Source organism: Mytilus californianus, unplaced genomic scaffold (genome assembly GCF_021869535.1).
Source record: "Mytilus californianus isolate M0D057914Y unplaced genomic scaffold, xbMytCali1.0.p SCAF_1, whole genome shotgun sequence".
Taxonomy (NCBI): domain Eukaryota; kingdom Metazoa; phylum Mollusca; class Bivalvia; order Mytilida; family Mytilidae; genus Mytilus; species Mytilus californianus.
Window position 1 is genome coordinate 120,956,601 of NW_026262581.1, and position 26,626 is coordinate 120,983,226.

General features: G+C 31.4%; 1 protein-coding gene across 1 annotated transcript; it reads right to left on the minus strand.

The window, feature by feature from the left end:
• LOC127732500 (endoplasmic reticulum metallopeptidase 1-like) lies at positions 1 to 23,687 on the minus strand. Its single transcript, XM_052241538.1, has 14 exons — positions 23,087 to 23,687; positions 19,590 to 19,717; positions 18,833 to 18,938; positions 17,951 to 18,097; positions 15,581 to 15,673; positions 12,274 to 12,495; positions 11,313 to 11,539; positions 8,624 to 8,807; positions 7,671 to 7,861; positions 6,668 to 6,823; positions 5,748 to 5,947; positions 2,996 to 3,117; positions 1,308 to 1,495; positions 1 to 940 (listed from the first exon to the last, which is right to left on the minus strand). Exons 1-14 carry the CDS (start codon positions 23,685 to 23,687, stop codon positions 770 to 772), a joined length of 2,736 nt encoding a protein of 911 aa, XP_052097498.1. The 3' UTR covers positions 1 to 769.
• Positions 23,688 to 26,626: the final 2,939 nt, after the last annotated feature.

Below are 26,626 nucleotides of genomic sequence, written 5' to 3' on the forward strand. Positions count from 1 at the left end.
TTCTTCCCCTCAAGATATGGCCATAATCTCAAATCAAATTTCCAATGGAATTTGCAACCATAATTACCCATTTAAATACATCATAAAAGTCTTAAAATTGAAAATGACATACATAATCATGGCTAAAATTAATATTCCTTAATAGTAACTTCTAAAAATAAATTGACAGCTAATCATCTCAAGACAATACAACATTTCTTTATACATAATTTAAAAGCAGTGTAAGGGAGGTAATCAAAACGTTGTGTTTGGATTACCTCCCTTACACTGCTTTTAAATTGTCTTAAAAAATTGTCCATTAACCAGGAAACCATTGTTTTTCCCCCTTTTTTTGCTCCTAATTCCTAAACGGTTTGAGCCATAACCCCCCAAAGCAAATCCTAACCATCCCTTTGTGGTATGGAAACTTGTGGTATAATTTCAGAAAGATCCATACACCTTTTCACAAGTTATTGTCTGGAAACTAGAAAAATGCTTATTTGGGCCCCTTTTTGGCCCCCAATTCCTAAACTGTTAGGACATAACCCCAAAAATCAATCCCAAACCTTCCTTTTGTGGTTATAAACCTTGTGTTTAAATTTCATAGATTTCTATTTAATTTTACTAAAGTTATTGTCCAGAAACCAACTGTCTTCGGACGACGATGACTACGACATGATACCAATATACGACCTCAAAACTTTTTGCGGTCGTATAAAAATTATAAATTTCCAGAAAACATTTTTGTAATGGACCTGAATACTGATAGGTATATAAAATATAACAATTTTCAAAACAAATATGAATCATAAGAACATATCCACGACATGGTGACCAACCAATCGGGGAGACTCTTTATAAAATCATCCAATTCAGGAGATGTCTTGTCTTTGCCATGTGAGTAGTGGCCATTCAAGGCAATATCAACCAATGGCTTGTCCTCTGGATATCCAACAGGTGCCTATAACATAAAAACTCTGATAAACTGCCCATTACTAATTAATTCATACCATCATGAAGACCATATAATTCATACCATCATGAAGACCATATAATTCATACCATCATGAAGACCATATAATTCATATTAAGTGATCAAATATAACCACATTCTTCCAAGAGCTGTTTAAAAATGACAAGCAGAACTTAGATAAAACACCTCTGACAAAGATTTCCACTATTATATAGTTTCAATAGTAATTTAATTCTAAATTGACAAGAGTGAATTGTGTTATTCAATTTTACCTTCTGAAACTTGTAGTCTGTATCATAAGCCTGATAATTATGAATTAGAATTTTAAACTGATTAAAATTACAATACTATATACCTTTATATCAATAAAGAAATTCCATGGATGATCTGGTTTTATTCCATAAGAATAGTAAATGAAGTATGTAGTTCCTGGAACACCTGATGGCAGTCTTGTTGGATATAGATGAGAATCATTAGTTATAGACCATCTTGTAAGTACAGCACCTGGGACTGGAGTAATATATATGGACAAATGATCTGGTCCTACAAATATAAACAATCAATCTATTCAACTTTGAAGTGTATTAATTTTACTTAACTCAAGTATCACAGTCTGAGATGAACTCTTCTATTTATTTAGTTCTCAATAACAATTTTCATTTTTCATAATACCAAAAGTTTACCCAAAGCCCCACATTGTCGAAGTCTCATCAGATTCCTCAGTTCAAAGACTCATAACTCCTACAAAAGTCAACTGATAAAAATTTCTTTAGAATATGGACATCTACATACTATGTCCTTATTATCTACAAAGTTTCATGACATTCTGTTGTGTGGTTTCAGAGAAGTTGTGATGACAAACTGTTGCAGTAGTATATTTATGCTGAAATTCTAAGTCCTGTTCTTGTCATCGCAACTCCTCTGAAACAACACTACGGAATTTCATGAATCTTTGTAGATGATAAGGACATACTATGTAGATGTGCATATCAACAGGAAATTATGATTCAACTTTTCTTCTAGGAGTTATGCTCCTTTGAACTTAGAATTTTGGCCTAATATACTACTGCAACAGTTTGTCTTCTCAAATCCTCTGAAACCATACAACAGAATTTCATGAAACTTAGTAGATGATAAGGACATACTATGTAAATGTGCATATCAACAGGAAATTGTGATTAAATTTTTTTTCTAGGCCCCTTGGAACTTAAAATTTTGGCCTAAATATACTACTGCAACTTTGTCATCACTATACACAACAGAATTGCATATGCACAAGAAATTTTTATCAGTTGACTTTTTTAGGAGTTATGAGTCTTTGAACTTAGTATTTTGTTTGCCTAGTGACAATGAGGGGTGTGGGGTATGTTAGCTTGCTCACAAAGGTTCTTTAATTTTACATACGATGAAGTGAGGCATTCTCTTAATAAAATACATACAGGGGGGCAGACAGAATCTCTGTATAATAATATTACGGTAAATGTAGAACTCATGAGAGGAAAAAAGTTAAGATTAACTGTTGACCCAGAATTATGGTGACATGCAGCAAAATTAAAGAGGACAATCTCTCATTTAGTATGAAATTGTAACTACATACATAATATGAAAAATACTTGTATTTCAATTGTTTCAAACACCGTTAAAGGGATATACATTAACAGTTGAGATAAAACTATAATATAAGCAGGGTACTTACAGATGATGTTCAAACAGTACAAGAATATCACATAATCCTAATTTATATGGTAAACAGGCTTATTGCAGAATGATAATTCTTTTAACATATCTATTATTTCAACCATACCCATTCATATCATCGATGCAGAATTTAAACTAGCAATCATGCATTATATAGACCATCCCACATCAGCGAAAAGACCATCACACTTTGATGCAGACTATTGGACTTCAGTGTCCCCATCACACCTAAAGTCCTAAATATATAATATCATTGTTTTTTTCATTCAATTCATTGGCTTTGAATTTTATACTTTTGTTTGTTTCCTTATTTTCTAATTAAAAAATTATTTGGAAGATACTAACCTGTCACATCAATGTGAAATCTGACAATTCTTGGCCTGTCCTTGACGATTATCTTCTTTGTCAACTTAACAGTAACAGGAATTCTAAAAACCGGAGGTGGCTTTAGACTGTATAATGAAAGCCTGAAAAAAAAACAAGATAGACAACTGTGAAAGAGGTGGCCCAAAAAAATCCTGCTAAAGGATAATAATGTGTCATTTTGAGACTACCAATTTCTGTAATAGTTCAATTTTACAAATGCCTTTTGTTTATTATTATCTACTAAATGTACTGCTTAAAGCAACAAACCTTTTTCACATTAAAATTCGGCTGGCCTAATAGGCCAATGCAAGATTTTATCATCACTTAGTGTCCAAGGGTCTGTGGGTCTACCAATTAAAGTTCATTCAAAAGTCTTCTCTATAAATTCAATGGACTACCGGTAATTGGAACCAAACATTTTTCCACTAAGGTTATCAGCCATACTTTCAGGTATTCTGCTGATAATTTGTAATTGATTGTTTACAGATTTATTGCAGATAAAGCAGGTGTCAATTTTTTTTAAAACTCAAAAGCCATTGTTCTAGCTACATAATTTAAAATAAAAGATTTGATGTATTTTTTATAATATTGGAAAATGTTTGATCAATATTAACATATATGAAAATTTATAAAATGCACATGTTATCATGCTAAGCATACCCCCACTAATAATTCAAAGTAGTTTTTTTAGTTCATATTGAAATATTCAAAGTATCTCCAAACCAAAAGTAGTTGTCTGAAAGATCTGAATGGTGCTCATATGTTACAACTCATCATGTCAAGATGGTGAACAAATATGAACTGATATATTATGTTCAGTAGTACATGAGAACATACTTGACAGAAATATTTACTCCCTATATCCTATATCCCAAAAGTGTGTCATCCCCCTCCTTACAGGAATCATCTTTTTCTGTAAACACTTCAAAGAGTTGAACTGAGTATGTTTAAGACAGTTATTTGGTTTTTTTTGTGTCATTGGGTTGCTGATTCATTGACATGTTTATGTTACAGTACAAATTGGAATCCAGTAGGATTCAGAATTCTCCAAGTACAAATTGGAATTCAAATATCCACCAGTAGAAATTGGAATTTTGATTTACACTTATTTCAAATAATTGCTTAAAATTTGTCAAAATTGAAGTGTTTAACCATATATAGGTGTTTAGGTTACCTATTCTTACATCACACTCTGACTTCTTTTAAACTGAGTTTTACTGTGTGTATTTCTGTGTGTTTGTCTATTCCACATTGGCTAGAGGTATAGGGGGAGGGTTGAGATCTCATAAAACTTGTTTAACCCTGCCACATTAATGCGCCTGTCCCAAGTCAGGAACCTCTAGCCTTTGTAAGTCTGATGTGTTTTTGAATTTGGTTCATTTATATGTTTCAGAGTTTAGTGTGGCTTCCATTTCGCTGAACTAGTATACATTATTGTTTAGGGGCCAGCTGAAGCTAGCCTTAGGGAGCATGAATTCCCTGCTACATTGAAGACCCATGGGTGACCTTGGGCTGTTTTCTGCTCTTTGGTTGGGTTGTTGTCTCTTTGACACATTCCCTGTTTCCATTCTCAATTCTATATTTACTTTGATCAAATGTTCCGAAATAAACTAAAGTGTTGTTAAAACTTTTTAAGTACCTCATATGAACTTATGATACTGTGAATTTTAGAAAAGATTAAAGGACTTTTAGAAAAATGCACTACTGTAAAATAAATTCATAAGAAATTATCCCTACTGCTTTTCTGCTTGAATTAGACAAGTTCGATTATATTAGTTTATTTCATTATAAAGAAAAACAAAATATTTCTTTTATTATGACTTTTTAAGTAAACATCTAGTACAATCCAGGATCATCCTACTACAAATCTGGATCATCAAATTTCTACTAGTACAAGGAGGATTCTGGATCCTACTGGATTCCAATTTGTACTGTAACATATGCCTCACATCACCTTTTATACATAGTGACCACTGACAAGAATCTTGGTTGATATAAACATAAATATGTGTGGAATCAACTACGTTTGTGATAACAAAAAAAAATGCATGCATTTTAGTGTAACAAGAAATGTTTCCTTTAGATACCAGTAAATGGATGGTCTGTCAAGATAATGTTGGTTAGTACGGGGAACAGTGTGTATATGGATATGGTGACCAGTAAATAGATGGTCTGTCAAGATAATATTGGTTAGTATGGGGAACAGTGTGTATATGGATGTGGTGTGGATTATAATATGACATAACAGTTTAAACTCTGTGATCAAATTATTATAAACTATGATATAGCTTCTGTTAAAGTAATTATATTCATGTGTTAAGTTCTAGGTTCTATGATGAGAGAAATCAGAGTTATTATAGATGTCTGTGGCTCTAAGTTATCTTATTAAATACTGGTACTACCTGGTAGTTTTTCATTCAATGATATTGACTTTCTACATCTGATTATTAAAAAGCTGCTTATTGTTGCTTAAAATCAACTTTTCCATTGTTGTTCTTAAAAATGTGACATTTTCTTTTTTTTTCCAGCAAAAATAAATTGTATTCTATAAATACTTTTACACCAAGCTTTTGTCATCAGGTTACCATTACTTGTACATTGGACTCCCAAAATATGCAGCAACACAAAAATAACAGCATTAACACTTTGAAGCGGAGAAAATTTACAAAACAAGTGACACTTTACATAAAGCCACAATAAAAGAACATGCATTTTAATATCCCACACCCACCTAGCATCAATTACATGTATAAGCGGGTACATGTATGGCATGCCACAGTAGTTACCCTCACACTTTACATAATGGCTATCACGAATCACTGGATTGTCTTGTATTAAGTTGGCACCATTTTGGTCAAATGCCAAATACCATATCCCTGAATCACTCCTATTGATACTTCTATCATGGTTGTGGAAGTTTCTGTTAATATGCTGAAAGAAAAGAGACAACTAATTCATATTATGAAATTAAAATAAAATGCCAACATTCCTAATATATTTTTATGATCTCATTTCAAGTTTAATAGTCTTTGTGAAGGCACAATTTTATAGAAAAATAGTTCTTCCTTTTTATTTTGATTGTATAAATAAACCAGATGTTCAAAGTAGCCTGTATTGCTCTCTTCACATGCATGCTTTAATTCAGATATAATAGAAATATCTTTCAGTCAATATTGATAACCAAATTTTGGAAAAGACATCTTAAGCTTACATGTACTTAATTTCACATTTTCTGCATCACTTTTCCTCCAATATTTTGATACGTAATCTTGAGCATACATATGTATAGACAGCTAGATTGTACAGCTGTAGCTTATGGATAAAAAATAAATGTGTAATGAGTAGGTATTCATAATTCAGTTAGACATGCTTAAATTGAACCAGTTTGATTTAGATGAGACAGGTTTTGGTATATACAGATAAAATTACTAAAGAATATAAATCGTGTATCCTGACACAAGAATTAAGATTAGACAGTGTTCCACTTTATAACAGTGTTCATTTTTAACAGGTTTAACTGTACATAATCATATAAAAAAATTTAAACTTTAGAAAAAATAAGACCAGTCAAAAGCAACAACTAATTCATATCAAATTTTCTCTATCCTACGATTCAAATTAAAAAACAGGACTAAGAAAGAAATGTCTTACGAAGAACAGTCCTCTCTGTGCCGTGGGACTCTCCAAATTACCACTGTATGGGAATCCAAGACTAGTAAACTGTGTAAGTAGAAGACTACTAGCTAATATCACACTTAATGCAGCAAGAAGTGGCTTCATATTAGAACATAAATATACAAAACCAACCTACAATAGAAATAGTAATTTGCTTTAAATCACATTTATATATGTGTGTGAATGTGAGTAGACTAAGCTTACAAACACTAAAATTTGAGATGTTTTGAAATACGACCCTTCAAACAGATTCATTATCAAAACTCTTGAGAATTATTATTCTTCCTTACATCTGATGAATAATCAACTCTTAGCAAATAAACATAGTGCACAAAAAATGGAATTAAGGTTTCTTTCCTGTCTGCTTTAAATGTAAGTGTTGTCTTAACTGGTTTAGCACATATTTCTTTTTTTTTATTTGATCATGTTTTAGTGTTGGTTCAGTTCTTATTTTTTCTTGATTTACATTGGAGTATAGTACATTTGTTATTTATGATTCTCAAAACATTCTATTCTTATAAAGTCTAATAACACATCATCATGACATAAAACATCAAACAAGCCACATAATATGTCCTATCTATTTACAGAATACAGGTTGTATTTACAACATTATATAAATAACACATAGCTGAGAGGGTGATAGAGCAGATTGCTACCACGAGAAAACGTTGTCAACTGAGGCGAAGCCAAGGTTGACAATGTCTTTTCGAGGGGTAACAACTCTCAGATATGTGTTATTTAATTTATTATACTGAATGTTCTGTTATTACTGTCTATTAAATTTCAAATTCAAAGTAATAAACTATGTCGTCTTGTACATAACAATCATCTGTATTTATTAAAGCACAAACTTGAGCAAGCGTCTCTGTGAAGGGTAATAGAGTCTTTGCCATGGGATAGAGTAAATTGTCTCCCTCATATTAACCAATCAAAATCTGGCATTTTGATGTGAAGTATAATAATGTGTTATACTTACTAAATACTGCATACATATTATAACTGTAAAAGCTGTTAGCATTGCTATAAATATATCTGGATATGAATTGCCTCCTGCCCTTCCTGCTATGGGTATAAACAATGTATAAACAGCTTCTACTGAATGAAGTGTGAATAACAGTTGGAACAGTTGACCCAGTAAGGTTATAAACACATATGAAAATGATGGACCTGCAAGAAAAGTTAATTAAAATTAATTGAAATTTTTGAGATCACAGAAATATAACATAATTCATGTAAGGGTCAAATGTAACCTTTGCAATATGGACTTGAATCGATAAAACATTGTTCCCCCAAGTTGCCTTCTGAGATACAATTATACAAGATTTCTCTTTGAATAATATTTACTGGTCTCTCATCTGGTTAGCAATCATGGAATAGCTATTGTTACAAGTAATACCAGATTGGTTGTTTTTATTGCTGGTTTATTTAAAAGCTTTCATTAAAGTCTTCCAATACTAGAGTTTCCACATGTATTCATTCTTATTGACTACTCTGATAGTCCTAATGCAATTCTTTGATATCTGGCAAAATTATCTTTAATATACCTACATACAAAGTATCTATAAATAGTGAGCAGACAGATACCTAATTTTAATATAAATTTGCATTCATGTGATTTTTTGAATTGCCTTAAATACATTTAGCAATATGAGGTAAAAGTCAATATGCTGCCCATCTTATAATATAAGGTAAATGGCAATACACAGCTCATCTAACAATATGAGGTAAAAGTCAATATAATGTCCATCTAGCAATATAAGGCAACAAAAATTATTATTTCCTATACTAAATTCATGTTTTCTTCCATATACTTTAACTTAAACCTATGACAAAAGACATTTTTAATAATCTGAACAAAGTTAAATAACATTTCAAATGAAATTTGACAAAAACAAATGTTGCAAATGAACATTTATAAATAATACATACCGAGAGTATTATCTATTTTGAAAAATGGCACGACCACATATCTGGTTAGATATGGTCCTAATATCCATAACATTGGCAAAAAGGCTGATGCAAAGTCCATGTAAGTTAGAAATAATGTTATCAAACAAAATATGATCATTGTTGCATCATGGTAAAGGGATTCCACATACCAATCTGGTGTATTCTGGAATAGAGATACCATAGTTACAAAATGTACATACTTAACAAAACTTCATACCACTGATGTCACAACCAAAATGTAGGATGAAACAGTTATTTGAATTATCAAAAGATCAAACCTCTAGGTATTTACTTTAATAATGATGACATTTATATTGGTAAATTTTACCTTAAAAATATCTAAATACCCTGCCACGTCCAGTCTGTGTTTTTGTTAGATGTTTTTCTGCTTTGTATCCATCTGATGAGTTAAGCCTTTTTCAACTGATTTTTGGGTAAAGATTGCATAAAATGCAATTAAAACCCTATGGTACTGACTTGATATCTAAATCTTCCAGGTTAATCACTACTTTTAGAGATACACAAAATATAGTGCATTGATCATAAAATTCTAAACATCCTATCCATGAACATTCCCAGAAATTTATCAAGGAAATATATGCTTAGATATTGAAGTTACAAAATGATGTTAAACTTGTCAAGAAAATTACATAAGATGTGTAAGTGCAGGAATCTTAATATCTGTTCTAAAAATATCAATGATGTCATTGTTAAAGTAATCTTTAAGATTGTAGTTATCTACCCTTGTCCATAATTGTAGTACATCCAATACTTTATACAATGCAAGGTTTAATTTCACTTCCCACTGATAAATTAAAAGCAATCTTTACCCTTCAGTGCTTACAAGCACTTTGATTATATTTTGTTCTTCTGTTGTACTGTTACACCACTGTCCCAGGTTAGAGGGAGGGTTGGGTGCCCGCTAACATGTTTAACCCTCCCCATTCTGTATGTGCCTGTCCCAAGTCAGGAGCCTGTAATTCAGTGGTTGTCGTTTGTTGCTGTATATCATATTTGTATTTCGTTCATTGTTTTTTCATAAATCAGGCCGTTTGTTTTCTTGTTTGAATTGTTTTACATTTGTCATTTTGAGGCCTTTTAAAGCTGACTATGCGGTATGGGTTTTGTTCATTGTTGAATAAAATTGAGAATGGAAATGGGGAATGTGTCAAAGAGACAACAACCCGACCATAGAGCAGACAACAGCTGAAGGCCACCAATGGGTCTTCAATGCAGCGAGAAACTTCCGCAACCGGAGGCGTCCTTCAGCTGGCCCCTAAACAAATAAGTATACTAGTTCAGTGATAATGGACGTCATACTAAACTCCAAATTATACACAGGAAACTAAAATTAAAAATGATACAAGACTAACAAAGGACAGAGGCTCCTGACTTGGGACAGGCGCAAAAATGCGGTGGGGTTAAACATGTTTGATGAGATCTCAACTCTCCCCCTATACCTCTAGCCAATGTAGAAAAAACAAACGCACAACAGTACGCACAGTTAAACTCAGTATAAGAGAAGTCCGAGTCCGATGTCAGAATAGGAAACAAAAGAAAATAAACAAAATGACAATAATACATAAATAACAACAGACTACTAGCAGTTACTGACATGCCAGTTCCAGACCTCAATTAAACTGATTGAAAGATTATGTCTTCATCATATGAATATCAGGCACAATCCCTCCTGTTAGGGGTTTAGTATTATACCGTCATAAAATATATGAGAAGAACATAACCCGTGTCATGCCAACAACTGGTTTAAGTATAAATGTGTTAATTCCGATGCAAAGACCCTATAAGTGAATCAATATTAAAGCCAAAATATGCAATCTTTAATGACCTGACAACAGTATCGTAACAATATCCCTTCTTAATAAGTCTGTTTAAAGGTTTTGTTAGCTTTTGAGGTGAATACTGACATTTTTGTGCTTTGTAAAGAATATTACCATAAAAGATTGGATGTGAAATACCCGAACGTATAAGATGTCTGCATGTTGAGTTTATTTACGAATGATGTCCTTATACCGATGATAAAATTTAGAAGGCCGTACAGATATCTATAGTTGTTAACTTCTATGTCATTTGGTCTCTGGTGGAGAGTTATCTCATTGGCAATTAAACCACATCTTCTTATCTTTATAATCATTTTGAGATCTTGTCATAACTAATAAGATATGAGTCACAGTTTTGCCTCAAAATTTTTACAAAGATATTAATTTTTGACCAGTTTTTTGCAGCATAATGAAATCACAAGTGCACTACATACCCAGATACTAATTTATTAATAGAATCAACCTGATTTTAAAAGGCTTGAATAATTCTACTATTTTTGCAATTTCAGGGGTCAAATAATGGCTCTTATCATACCTCCTCTTTTGTAGATTTCCTTTCCTGAAGTTGATATGGTTTTTATCAAGGTGTAATGAACTAAATAGAAATTTTGTCTTTTTCTTGAAGTAAGGTGCATTAAAGCTTTTACAGGAATTTTAAAACTTTACCTTGGATTTTATTTGATATCTTTATATTATCACATACTCTTCTCCATATTTTATTGAATTTCATAAAACCGTACATATCATTATCTTATTTTGTACTTTGTTTTTTGTTTTGTAATTTAAGACTGTGCAAAGTGCATAAATCAGGGTCATATTTTCTTGTTTACCTTATAAATTGTATGTTTCAGCAGATAATGGAATGCTAAGATGATATTAATTGACATGACACCATACACAAGTATAATATTGTATGTCCTTGAGAACCAAAACATAGGTTGTCCCAGTAAGTCAACTGTAACTCCAACAATGGTTGCCACTCCAGACAACAATATCCAACATACTAAAGACAGAACTAAAGCTTGTAGTAAGGTTTTGTCTGTTGATACATCCTGATCTGAAAATGTATAATCACAATAACAACTTTTTCTTTACAAACCAAATGGCACATTCTTTCTGTTTACTGCAAGGTAAACTCATGATAGATACATGAACCAGACTTAAAATATTGTATGCCTGACACGCATTTTGTCTACAAAACACTAATTAGTGATACTTGAATTAAAAGAGTATGATTTTTTTCTGTTATGATTTCAACCAGTAATTACATTGTAGCCAGTGGTAAAAATATGATCACCTCAGCTATTGAAAATAAACACTTAAAATGGTGGGTAAAAAACAGAATTATTGCAACATTAATTTATAGCTACATATGAAAATACTAGATGGGAAGTAATTCAAACCAAGGATACAAATCCTTGGTCAAAAAGAATGAAATGAAAATTCATCCAACACCTGCTCATTATCTAACATTAAAAAAATAACCTCTATAAAAAAAATTGAGTGAAGCCAGTAATTCTCTATTTTGCAATGTCAGAGTGACCAATTATGATATGACCTGTCAATATAAATACAGTAAATTTAGAAATTATGTACATGTTTTTATTAATGTGAAAATGCTTCTGAAAATTTTTAAATCTCCCATTTTTACCAGTTTTCAGTGATTCGCAAGAATAAATGCACACATTAAATTCTAAAATTACAGTCATAGAATCCTTCAATCATCATCCATCACTACTTCACTCACAATTAGACAAGACCTGTAGATATATACTTATGTGTAAAACTCACAACTTAAGATCCTCTTGGACTTAATCTTGTATTTCAACAGTAGAGTCACTGAAACAATCGCAAGAAGACCACAGTTAAAAACAGCTCCTATTCTGCTAGGATAATGAATCATAAATAGTCCTAAAAAGTCAAAGAACACCATAGTCCCATGCTTATCTGCACCAGGGTCTTCAAGTTTCTCACTGGAACACAGGTGTTTTATCATACTCAACAAATTGTCTCCTACAACAACAAAAAAATAAAGGAAATTTAAGTTAAAAGTATATTTTTACTTCTTTAAGAAAGCTCCATCTTAATATGTCAGTTAGAATGCTTCTTAGATATATATGATCAGATATCACTTTTCAAATAAAAATGCTTGCAACCTGTCAACTTGTCTAATAGTTTTAATGAAAAGAAACAGACTATTTAAACAAATCATTGGTTAACAATTGTCTCTTCATGAGAGTTTAGAGGTCACTTTGTTAAAAGACAAGGTTTAGCATCCTGTATGTATTAGATATACACTTGATTGCTTGAGTCATATAGGCTAGGGTAGATCTTATTTACACATTGATATTATGGTTAATGCAAAATGATGATAATCGATAATTTAAAAGGGGATCTTTAGGAAGTTGTCCTTATTTTTGATAAAGCGTGATAAATGCAGGTTATCAAATTATATAATTAATTGAATTACATTTAATAATATAATAATATTATGGTGTAAACAATACTCAAATGTACTAGCCAGAGAACTGGGTTGCACAAAGGTTAAACATTATTTAATTTTAATTGTGAATTAAATCATTAATGACTACAACAGATTTAAGTATCGAAAAAAATTAAATGTCCTTTAACACCAATTGATGTTTGTGCAAAAACCCTGTCCAGACATCTAAATACAACCTGTAGGATATATCCAGTTTTATCATTTTGTTATCATAGTTATAAAAACATACTCACCAGTATGCTAAATACTGGCCAAAGGGATGCATATCTTTTGTGTGTAATATTATTAGTTACATAGTGTGCTAGTGACCTAATACGGTATATATGGGGTTAGTAAATTCCATATGGGGTGAGAGCGAAGCTCGAATCCCCATATGGAATTTACTGACCCCAATAAATACCGTATTACGTCACTAGCACACTATGTAACGAATTTATCTTACCGACTATCTTAACGTGTGATATTTAGACATCTAGTCTAGTGACCTATTAAAATGAGCAATTCTTCAATACTGTTAGCATTAAGAAACTACTTCAATTGATCATACAAAAACAGATATCAACAATAACAACTTGTCATATATAGCTTTAAATGTGTTTTATGAATTTATTTCAATCTTCATCATCAATTTCTTTGTCTATTGAAACCTTTAAGATTTTTTCTCAGTACTGTTTTGTTTTTATAAAGGGACGTAACACCACTACTAACCGTGTATTGAAATAAGCCCCGCCTCCCTACTAACCTAATATGGAATATACATGGTCTCCACGCGGACGCTTTTAACCAATCATATACCTAGAAATGTATAGGAGGTAAGATAATTATATTTACTCACCAGCATTCTGAATATTACCTGGTAGGATAAATCATGCTTTATCATTTAGTTTACAATATTTATACATACTCACCAGCTCTCTGAAATTCTTAATACTGCCTGATGGGATACACTGAGGTTTATGTCAGTATGTAATAAGTACTCAATAGCTATCTGAATATTGCCACATAGGATACACCAAAGTTTATCATTTTGCATGAAATAAGAATTCATCAGTGACTTATTTCACAAAACATTTTACGAGAAAAAATGTTCGGAAATCATGAACATTTCAGTATAACTTACATACTGATCTAAAGATTTTTTGTGAAAAGAGCCACAGCACTTTAAATTGTGCCTAATGAGATATACTGTGGTTTATCACTTTGTATGTATTAAGTGCTCACCAACCCACAGAATATTGTTTAATGGGATACTCCCAGGTTTATGTCAGTATGTTATAAGTACCCACCATCTCTCTGAACACTGCCTGATGGGATATACTGTGGATTATCAGTCAGTATGGAATAAGTACTCACCATCTCTCTGAATACTGCCTAATTGGATACACTGTGGTTTATCAGTTAGTATGTAATAAGTACTCACTAGCTCTGTGAATACTGCCAGATGGGATACACTGTGGTTTATCATTCTGTAAATAATAAGAACTCAACATCTCTGTGAATACTGTCTGACGGGATACACAGTGGTTTATCAGACAGTATAATAAGTACTAACCACTTCTCTGAACATTTCCTAATGAGATATACTTGGTTTATCAGTCTGTATGTAATAAGTACTCACCAGCTCTCTGAATACTGCCTGATGAGATACACTGTAGTTTATCAGTCTGTATGTAATAAGTACTCACAAGCTCTCTGAATACTGCCTAATGGTAACTAGGTTTATCAGTCAGTATGAAATACGTACTCACCAGCCTTTTGAATACTGCCTAATGGGATACAACTACGTTAATCAGTATGTATGTAACAATAATTCACCATGACCAGCTCTGAATACTGCCTGATATTATATTCTGAGGTTTATCATTTTGTATTTAATAAGTACCTACGGTCTCTCTGAATAGGATATATATACCTAGGTTTATCAGTCAGTTTGAAATAAGTACTCACCAGCTCTCAGAATACTGCCTGATGGGATACAACTAGGTTTATCAGACTGTACGAAATCTTTTTGTCGAGTGAGTGCAATGAACGAGTTTAAAAAGGCTTCATATTGTGTCGAGCAGCTGATAGCTTACAATATAAATATGATGAAAATCTGATAATTGATTTATCAAATTGTATTTGTGTATTTTGCATGATAGAAACAAGGGTTTTCTTTATTTCACCAGCAAACCGGAAGATTACTTGATAAGTTCAGGTCAAACTTATCAACGTCGGTTCATTCATTATGACGTCTTTGATATGTCTGGGTCAAAGTTATTTAGGCTGGTTTAACATATTTGAAGTCACAAAGCCATGATATGTTTTTTTCTGAAGAGCTGAGCAGAGTGATACAGACAGTGGGAACACTGATAACTATGTTTATCAGACCGTATGTAACAAAGTTCTACTCACACTGACCAGCTCTGAATACTGCCTCATAGTATATACTGCAGTTTATCATTTTGTATGTAATAAGTACTCACTGTCTCTCTGAATAGGATGTGTATACGCAGGTTTATCAGTCAGTTTGTAATAAGTACTCACCAGCTCTCTGAATACTTCCTATGAGATATAGATATCAATTTTATCAGTCAGTTTATAAGAAGTACTCACCAGCTCTCTGAATACTGCCTGATGGAATATACTGTGGTTTATCATTCTGTGTATGATAAATGTAGCCATTAGCAATATAAGCAATATCTAAACCTGAAATGTAAATGAAGAATTCTTAACACTACTGGTTGAGATCCCGATAGAGTCTGTGACCAGTTACCGTCACACATTAATAAACGTGCAATAAAAACATAATTCATATATATGTATATATCCAGAAAACTGCTGTTTACTTCATAAAAAACGAATTTCGTTGGATTTTGTTCAGACAGGATATGCAGAATTATATGTTGTTTTTAATGGATTGTGGGAAGGTATATAACTTTTTATTGTCCTCAATTGTATAAAACTTAATGTTTCCACACAGAGCAATATCTAAGCTTACATTATAAACAAATCTTATTAAAAGTATTAAAAGGGGTTTATAAATTTCATAAACTGTTAACACAGAGATATGTCTCGCCTTTTAGTAATTTTGATAATGCAAATGTTGAAATTAAAATAGCAATACTTTAACAAGTAAGTTATGCATATATTCAAAGTCAATGAATCATGACTGAAGGTACATGGCTAAACAATCTCCATGGAAATGAGATGTGCCAATGCTAAAACAACTGCATACCAAATACCATTGACTTATCAAAAGTTGTTCCCATTAAACAAACCTAAACACAAGCATTAACTTGTAAACTATGTAAAAGTTTCAAAGTCAATAAACCATGATGAGAGGGTGGGCTATATAATCTCCAAGGAGACGAGACTTGCGAATGCCAATAAATTTGCATACCAAATAGCATTGACTTATATAATTAACATTTGTGGTTCATCTTAAACTGATCTAATCACAAACTGATTCATGTAAACTAGGCAAAAGTTTCAAAATCAATAGACCATGACTGAGGGGGCGGGGCCAAATATTATCCATGGAAATAAGATGTGCTAATACTTATACTACTGCATACCAATTAACATTGGCATACCACTAATGGTTCTTCTTGAACTGACCTAATCACAAACTAATACATGTAAACTAAGCAAAAGTTTCATAGTCAATAGACCATGACGGAAGGGGCGGGGCCAAATAATCTCCATAGAAATGAGATATGTTAATGCTTATACAACTGCATACCAAATATTATTGACCTACCTCTAGTGGTTCCCAATAAACTAACATAATCACAAACTAATACATGTAAACTAAGCCAAAGTTTCAAAGTCAATAGACCATGACTGAGGGGGCGGGGCCAAATAATCTCCATGGAAATGAATGTGCTAATACTTATACTACTGCATACAAATTAACATTGGCCTACCACTAATGGTTCTCCTTGATCTGACCTAATCACAAACTAATACATGTAAACTAAGCAAAAGTTCCATAGTCAATAGACCATGACCGAAGGGGCGGGGCCAAATAATCTCCATGGAAATAAGATATGCCAATGCTTAAACAACTTCATACCAAATATCACTGACCCACCACTGGTGGTTCCCCATAAACTAACCTAATCACAAACTAATACATGTAAACTAAGCCAAAGTTTCAAAGTCAATAGACCATGACTGAGGGAGCAGGGCCAAATAATCTCCATGGAATTGAGATGTGCCAATGCTAATACAACTGTTTACCAAATATCATTTACCTACCACTAGTGGTTCACCATAAACTAGACCTAATCACAAACTAATACATTGTTGACGCCGCCGCCACCAGAAACAGCATACCTATGTCTCGCTCTTTGACTCCGTCAAGGCGAGACAAAAAGACTTTATACTCCTCTACATCATAGCATACAAAAAGAGCCATCCTGATTTCAAGTAAACTTTTGATAAATTCATATTTATAGAGTGAAGAAGATCACACATTTTCATTTCTATATATATGTTACACAACATTGCACAATAGAAAAATATGATATTTCAGATTAAATGAAAATTTCTGGCATTTAGCAGACAGATTCATAAGTGATGGTAACTGGTCCTTGTAGCCATAAAACACAAACCAAAAATGGTACACATTTACCAAAATATTGGTTAATTAATTTTGATAGAAGGATGTCCTACTACCCTATGCATTTTCAATTTATACAGTAGTAAGTCATTTAATATTGGATAACTTAATTTGGATTTTAACTTTATAACCTAACTGTCATGACCAACTTTTGGTTAGTAGCTGTTGTAATCCCCTATATATGTATCCTTGTACATATGGAATGGATAGGGGAAATGGATAAACTGTGTATACTTGAAGTAGAAAAAAATTCCTCGGATATGAACTCAAGAAGCAGTGGAATTGGGTGGAATAACTGACATAACTTCACCAAGATAGAAAATCTAAAAGTTATCATACACTAAACATCAATATACTACCAGGAAGATTTCCAAAGTCTCTGAATATTCTATAATCTGTATCAGAAGGAATGACACCACTCTGGAACAGCTCCTGACCAAGTATGGAACCATATGGATATAATGCTGACTCAGCATATGCCTTGACTAGCCATGGGTGCTCTGGTCCTAAAATAAGAAACACCTACTGATAAAAGTAATACCTATGGTTGTGATTACATTCATACAATTTAAGATATTTAAAAAGTTTAAACTTCCAGTGCTTTCAAAAGTCATTTGTTGTTTTATTTGTTCTTTTGTTCATAAAAACTTTCAATAAAAAGACTCAGCATATACCTTGACTAAATACTAGTTTCTTGATATGGAATAGAAATAAATACAAGTTTCAACTTTATTAGTCTATTATAATACAGCAATATAAAGAGAATATTATATTATATGGCTTTTTCAATATCACATCCATATCAACCCAAGACATCAATATAATCCCAAGAGCTCTGCTCAAGGGATTATATTGGTTGAGGTTTGATACGGTTTATGATATTGAAAAAGCCATATCATATACACTTTATTATATATCTCAAGTAGATGTTTTTTCATTTGACGTGACGTCATACAGATTAGGGGTTTGATAAAGCCTTTGCAACGGTGATTGATGTCGATGACCTGACATCATACAGATTAAGGGTGTGATAAAGCCTTTGCAACCATGACTGATATCGATATCATCACGTATGGCTGATACAGCACCATTGATAATATTAATGCTATTGATCATATTACACATACAATTTACATGTATTTGCTACTAAGTATATAATAAATAGCAAAATATAACTGTCAAGCCAGTGACAACAGGCTTTTGATTGTATTTTGTGCAATCTTCACCCCAAAAACACCTACCAGTTTGGAAGACTGTTTCCCAACCTCCAGCTCCTGCTGAATCTAAGTTTATAAAAGCTTTAATGGATGGAACCCATGGATGCTGTGTTACAAAACCATGACTTGCCTAAAAATAAAGTATCTAAAGATTAACAAAAGACCAAATATGACAAACATTTGTGTAAAAGCAAATGTTAAGCTCCAATTATAACTGGACATTTCTTTCAAGGGCAGAAATGTTCAATGGACAAAACTGTTTGACCTTTGCAATGACTGTGACAGTAGATATAACAGAAAATTATGATGTCCTGAATAATTTTCTCTTTTATAAGCTTATTGATCTCTACAAATTCTGTGTCTGTCATCATACTTTGGTCTGATTTTTTTATTATGTAGCCCATCTGCAGGGAATGATTAGATCTCATATTTAACTGTGAAAGTCCTATGCCAAGATTTTAGATTTATGATAGCTTTATATTTCAACATTTAGAAGAAGATTTGATCTTCACTTTAAAATTTCATTTGACAATAGTATCTAGTAAACATGTGCACATGATGTATATGTACATAAATTTAAAAACATCAAAATTTACAGATAAATTGTTTACCCAACAGTTCTTAAACAAGTGCGAATGATTGTCAAAACCATACCACACATATTGATAAGCAATGCAGTCAATAAGTATTTACATGTATTACATAATTTCTCCCTTCCAAAAACTGACTTCAAGCAATGAATATTACTGTGAAGATTAAATGTAATGTTTCTTATTCAAACCTGCAAAATATTTTCTTCTGCTCCATTGAATAAGAATATAATGTTGTGTTTGAGAGGGTCTTTTGATATATACAGAACTCGCAGCAGTTCTAACATAACCGCACAGCTAGCAATATTGTCTCCAGCTCCTGAAAAGAAGTTATATCACAAATTTAATCACAGAAAAAAACATGTACAATAATTGATTCAGAATTATAAATATTATTCAAAATATTGCTTAAAAATATTGTAAAATATGAATACTAATATAATGTGCTGCTTTTGCTTTGTACAATGTAGTAAACACCAGCATGATAAATTTCTGGATACCTATATTTAGTGCAGATACACAAATGTAGATATTTCTGGCTGTTGCAGTTTAAAACATCATGTCCTAAGAATGAAATCTCTCGAGCTGAAGGTTATTTATTCCTTTACATGTACACATCAAATTCTGATAATAATTAATTAAAGTGTAGTTCTGAGGTAGGTGTAGTTTCATTATTGATTCTCTTGCAGTGACATCACCCTCTTGTTACGAATCAAAGTCTTCACTTCAGTCTTTTGAATTACCGTAATTTGTCTATTAAGAATGGAAATAAATCATGTAAGCCATAGATTTGATATCATTTTCACACATGCCTGTGCCATTATATTCATTAATTTTATATAATAGAACATGCCATGTGAAAATTTCCAACAAATTTATGACTGGCATAGATTATTTCCTATGGTGTTTTTCTTCTCTAGGTATTCAGATATCTATAAGAGTTTTGATGATTACTAAATGCATTCATTTAAAATTACATTTGATATAATTGATCTTTGAATTGTATTGAAATGCATTTATTGATTTATTGGACTGATTGATTTGATGGGTGGTACTTGGTCTACAGTGGCAAATATGTCCTGCATAAACAAGTAAACAAGAGTGCACACGCTGAAATGTCTCGCTTGCTTTACAAACCATTGATTTTGTATTGAAAGTCTTAAAAATAAATGTTTTAATAAAAGCATCACAGAAACTCAGGTCAGATAAATTTGGTCAGACAGACATATAAACCTTACAATTTTTTTAAACACAAAATATAGTTGACCTATTGCTTATGATATTTGAAAAACAGACCAAAACAAAACAAACTGAATATTGACCAATGAACCATGAAAATGAAGACTGTACTGTGACCTATAATTGTTTACTTTTATAAATTTTGACTTGGATGGAGAGTTGTCTCATTGGCACTCATACCACATCTTCTTATATCTATGTCCACCTTACAATCATTCCATACACCAAATATAGTTGACCTATATCTTAATATAGTACTTGAAAAACAGACCAAAACACAAAAACTTAACATTGACCAATGAACCATGAAAATGAGGTCAAGGTCATATGAAACCTACCAGACTGACATGAACCCAATACAGTCATTCCATACACCACATATAGTTGACCTACTGCTTATAGTATTTGAGAAACAGACCTAATCACGTAACTTTAACCTTGATCACTGATCCATGAAATGAGTTTGAGGTCAGGTGAACCCTGTCTGATGGACATGTAGACGTTGCAAGGAACCCTTATACCAAATATGGTCTTATTTCTCATAATAAGTGAGAAATTCACATGACAAAAAACTACTTTTTTCAAGTAGTCGCTGAACCATGAAAATGGGGTCAAAGACATTAGACATATGACAGATGGAAACTTTATAACATAAGGTATCTGCATACAAGATATGAAGCATCCAGGTCTTCTACCTTCTGAAATATAAAGCTTATACAAATAGTATACACCACCGCTGGAGAGTAATACCTATGTCTTGCATACTGCAACTTTCTTCGCAGGCAAGACAATAATATATTAATGTAATTTGAAAATGTTTGTGTTTCTTTTGATCATGTTGATCTTTTGATGGTCAGTTATAATGCACCTTTATTATAGGCTGAGGCAGTAAACTATAACAGCTACATAAGGTTTTAAATCTATATCTGTTATTAATTACATTACAATAACATGTCAAAGAATTGGTATTCATGGTTTTAAATCTTATTAAATGAAAATGAAGATTATTATACATTTTATAAAACTTTGCAGTATTTAGCAATGACATGTATTAATTTTCTGACACATTATAGTGATTATACTTATTAACAATTAAAGTACAAAAAGACATTTAAATCAAAGTAACTAATGCATACCTTTTTTTTTTTAAATGCAGTATACATGAGTGAGTGCATCAGAGAAACAAGAAATGTTTTAAAACATTTCAATGTTATTGAATGTAATTCAAAAGTAATTCAGATAAACTACATCATCAACATGCCAAAAAAGCAATACAATTCATTACTTTCAATTACAAGTACATGGGGTCCGATGACTTACAGAAAAGAGTGACGACTTACAGAAAAGAACCGAAAAGGACCGAAAAGAACCAAAAAGGAAATCGATTTTTTTTTGTAATCGAAGGAGACTAGCAAATTGCAAATCATTTAAGTCTATAAATGAAAAGATATTTTCCACAAAAGTTTCTTATTAAACCTTATACTGCAACAGGACTAATTAACTTACATGTACATGTGAAAAATTACAAGTAGGATCGGATGCCTATCTTATATACTACAGGTAGGGACTATTCAAATAAATTTTGAAAAAAGCTCAGACATTTATTTATGTGTTGTATTTATTTGAATATTTAACAATATCTCTCCCCTTTCCTAATCTGGTAGATTTTGGCCTCTCCAATTTGTAGATTTGATCAAATTTCAATCTCTGTGTGCATTTGACATTTAACATCCGAGAATAAATGGTGATGCTGACTTGTACATTTTTTATATTACCATACCCAATGCCACGGGGCAATATGCTAACATCTACATATAAACAAACGAAAATATTTTTTTAAATGTTAGGATAAACATTAAGAGTACGATAGTATTTGCTTTTCATTTATTTTTACTGCAAAATCTATTAAGATATTACATGTACTATTTAAACAATATAATATGCTTATAAACAAATATTTTAATGATAAGATTAAAATCCTTGATAGAAAATAAATGATAATTTATCATATATATATATTAAAAAATATTACTAAAATCCAAGTTATACTGTCTCTTTTTTTTGTGTCCACATATCCCTATAAATGTACAATCTATAAAGTTCGAATTATGCGTTCATTTATTACGAGGAATTGTTAACAAAATCAAAATTTCATGTATATATACATTGTTTATAAAATAAATATATGTATGCTCTTTTGGGTTCCTTTTCGGTTCTTTTTCATGTTTTTGGTCCTTTTCGGTCTTTTTCAGTTCTCTTCTGTAAATCGTCGTTTTTTTCTGTAAATCGTTGGACCGATGTACATGTAATTGAAAATATGCTCAATTAAACATTACTACTTTCAAATTCTAATTAATTACAGGTAATTACATTAATACATTAACAGTTTTGATAACCCTATGTCTGGTAATTACATACATCATGTACATGTAAATAGATGAAATATTACCTGGACTGTCAACCACTGAATCAAAATGACAGTTAATGAGAAGACTTGACTTGGAAGTATTTGGTGGTTCAAGTAATACCACTACATTTTGGAGATTTTCATACACAGAATAATAGTTTGTCTGTACAAAATTCTTTAATAGGAATGATCCACTAACTTTCTGAATGTTTATTGTCAGAGAATTCACTGGTGAATGTTCTTGATTTGATTCTCTTATAGTATCTATTTGATTAACAATATATTGTACAGCTTTAACCTCATTCGCATTGCTTCCAGCAGGCTTAGGTCCAAAGCTACACAGTTCCAGCAAATGTTTACGTGCTTCATCTTCAAAAAACTGATCCTTCTCTGTATATGTTGTTGAGTATTTTGGCTCAGGATATTTGTTATATTTTACTTCATGCAGACACACAAAGGTGACTGTGTATAATATGACCACTATTGGCCAAATCAAAAGGGCACTTATCTGTTTTTTATTACGTGCTTTAGTGCTTTCAACACTAGAATTTCTCCCTGATGTGTCAACGAAAATATCATTATTAATGTTAGTGTTCTTTTTTCTTGAATGAGCTTTGGAATCGTTGCCTGTGGAGGCTGTCATTTTTATTTAACCAGGATTAAGAAAGTGAAATGCTAAAACCGAGAAAATGCTTTTCAGATAAACTATTAATATCCATTATCATTTGCTTCTATATACATATATATTAATTATTAACGTGGCTAAAATTTTCAAATATTTTATTATTATCATTAAACATTTGAGTTTGAATTGTCAATAGTATTTGTTTTTTAAGAAATAAAAATATTGATCGGAATCAAAAGCCATAAATTTAATTTCTCAAGGTTATAAGCGGCTTTCAGCTTTTTTTATTTAAGTAAATCCCTCCACTATCTGGAGCACCATAGGGTATTTGTGTAATCAGAGCAACGGATTTTAAATATTATAATATTATATATATATATATATATATATAATATATATATATATAATCACTCTAAATATCAGCACAACAATGTTAAATCTGCAAATTTGGGGAAGTAAATTTTTGTTCTTCCCTCGCCGGGATTCGTACTCATGCTATACACCGCATCGCTATTCCCGCTTGACCCGAGAATCCGTCCCGCTTGAACTTTTGACGTCATACAACAATCACTTTTCCATTGTGGCGTCAGATATTTTCTATTATGACGTCAAAATTTTACGGGAACTTTTGTGATGTCCAGTAATGGCGGACAAATAGCGATAAGGTGTATTGAGTTATCGTGTCCAGCGCTCTACAGAGGCGGATTTAGAGGGTTTTCCAGGGGGCCCGCCTCCCCCCCCCTTTTCGTGGGAAAAATTTGGTTGATTATTTAGGGAAACACTGAAGCATGACTGGAGCGGGCCCCCTTTAAGGCAGTCAGTGCCCCCCCCCCCCCCCCTATGAAAATTTTCGGATCCGCCACTGCTCTAGACCACTCGGCCACCTACACTGAACTTAAATTCAGCTTTCGGTGGCCTAGTGTTACCTTTCCTTATGCAAGCCGTTTTATTATTTATTCTAACTTCAAGATATCTAATAAACTTTATAAGATATCTCATATAGTTGATATATCTTATATAGTTTATAAAATATGTTATATAGTTTATAAGATATCTTATATAGTTTATGAGATATATCATATAATTTATAAGATATCTCATATAATTTTCTTTATAAGATATCTTATAAACTATTTAAGATATCTTATAAACTATATGAGATCTCTTATAAACTATATAAGATATCTTTTAAACTATACAATATATCTTATAAACTATATGAGATATCTTACAAAGTATATAAGATATCTTATATAAAAATATTTATAAGATATCTTATAAACTTAATAAGATATCTTATATAATTTATGAAATATCTTATATAGTTTATAAGATATCTTATAAAGAAAATTATATGAGATATCTTATATACTTTATAAGATATCTTATAACCGCGACTTCAACCATTATTTTTAAATAACAAACGCTCCCTACATCAGAACTTTAAAAATGTAACTGCATTTGATACGTTACACGATAGAAACATATTGATTATAATTAAAAAGTAATTGATAATCAAATGTTATAGTTAATAAAAATAAATTAAGCCAGGGCACCTGACGAGGATGAACGGCCTTGGTCGAACTTGACCTATTAAAGTGATATCCGAAACACCATGTGTAATATCATCAAGTTAAAGAAATTCATAGAAGACCAATTGATTACCACAGATCATTAATTTACGTTGGGGAAATCCTTTCAAATAAATAGATGTGTAAAAGTTTATAATTAACCACAGAACAATCTACCGAGAAAAGGTCAAATAAGGTTTAAACAGTTAAAGATAATATATTTATGTTAAAGTAAATATATATAAGCGAAACATGCTATGTATATGAATCACCAAATCATGCATTAACAAAGCTATAATAGTTTAAACCTTCAATTGAAGACAAACATTTAAATGCATATAAAATTGCATTTAACGTATACACAGCGATACATGGAAAATCATTATAGAAACTAGATACGGACAAGAAATAAAATATTCTGTAGGCAATAATGTTAGTAGGTTTTGCTAAGATTGGTCCATGGACACAATTATTTATGAAATGAAACGTAGGAAACCAGTTTACTAGTTCGTACTTAATTTGATAATATTTTTTGATTGGTTGATTTAAAGGGAGACTTTGATTTTCAATGCAATTATTTATAAAAGATATCTTATAAACTTTAGGAGATATCTTATAAATAAATTTTATATAAGATATCTCATAAAACATATAAGATATCTCATATAATATATAAGATATCTTATAAAGTTTATAAGATAACTTATAAATAAAATTATATGAGATATCTTATAAATTATATGAGATATCTTATAAACTATATAATATATCTTATAAAGTATATAAGATATCTTATAAAGTATATAAGATATCTCATATAATTTTCTTTATAAGATATCTTATAAACTTTATAAGATATCTTATATACTTTATAAGATATTTATATACTTTATAAGATATCTTATATACTTTATAAGATATCTTATATACTTTATAAGATATCTTCTAAAGTTTATAAGATATCTTATAAAGTATATATTAAGATATCTTATAAAGTATATATTAAGATATCTTATAAAGTTTATAAGATATCTTAATTATAAATTATATAAGATATCTTATAAAAACTGGATTATATAAGATATCTCATATATTATGTGAGATATCTTATATATTATATGAGATATCTTGAAGTTAGAATAAATAGTAAAACGGCTTGCCATATTTCCTCGTCAGTAAAACTTCTAGAGTTGTTACACAGTACATTATATGAGGGTGGTAAAGGGTTATTTTCGTGCCATTTTTGTTTCACGTGCAGCCGTGAAAAAGGTTCGTTATTCACTGTGTTTCGTGAAATCGGTAAAAAGATCAACGTGCAAGAAATTTTTAATTGTTCGTTCATCGTGAAATAGCAATTTTTTTTCGCGTTCTTCCGTGCAGATACCC

Coding starts and splice junctions, on each gene's coding strand:
- LOC127732500 (XM_052241538.1), bottom strand. CDS start 23,687: ATGACAGCCTCCACAGGCAACGATTCCAAAGCTCATTCAAGAAAAAAG. Junction 18,939..19,589: donor CAGAAGAAAATATTTTGCAG/GTTTGAATAAGA, acceptor CTTTATTTTTAG/GCAAGTCATGGTTTTGTAAC. Junction 12,496..15,580: donor AGGCAGTATTCAGAGAGCTG/GTGAGTACTTCT, acceptor TTGTTGTTGTAG/GAGACAATTTGTTGAGTATG.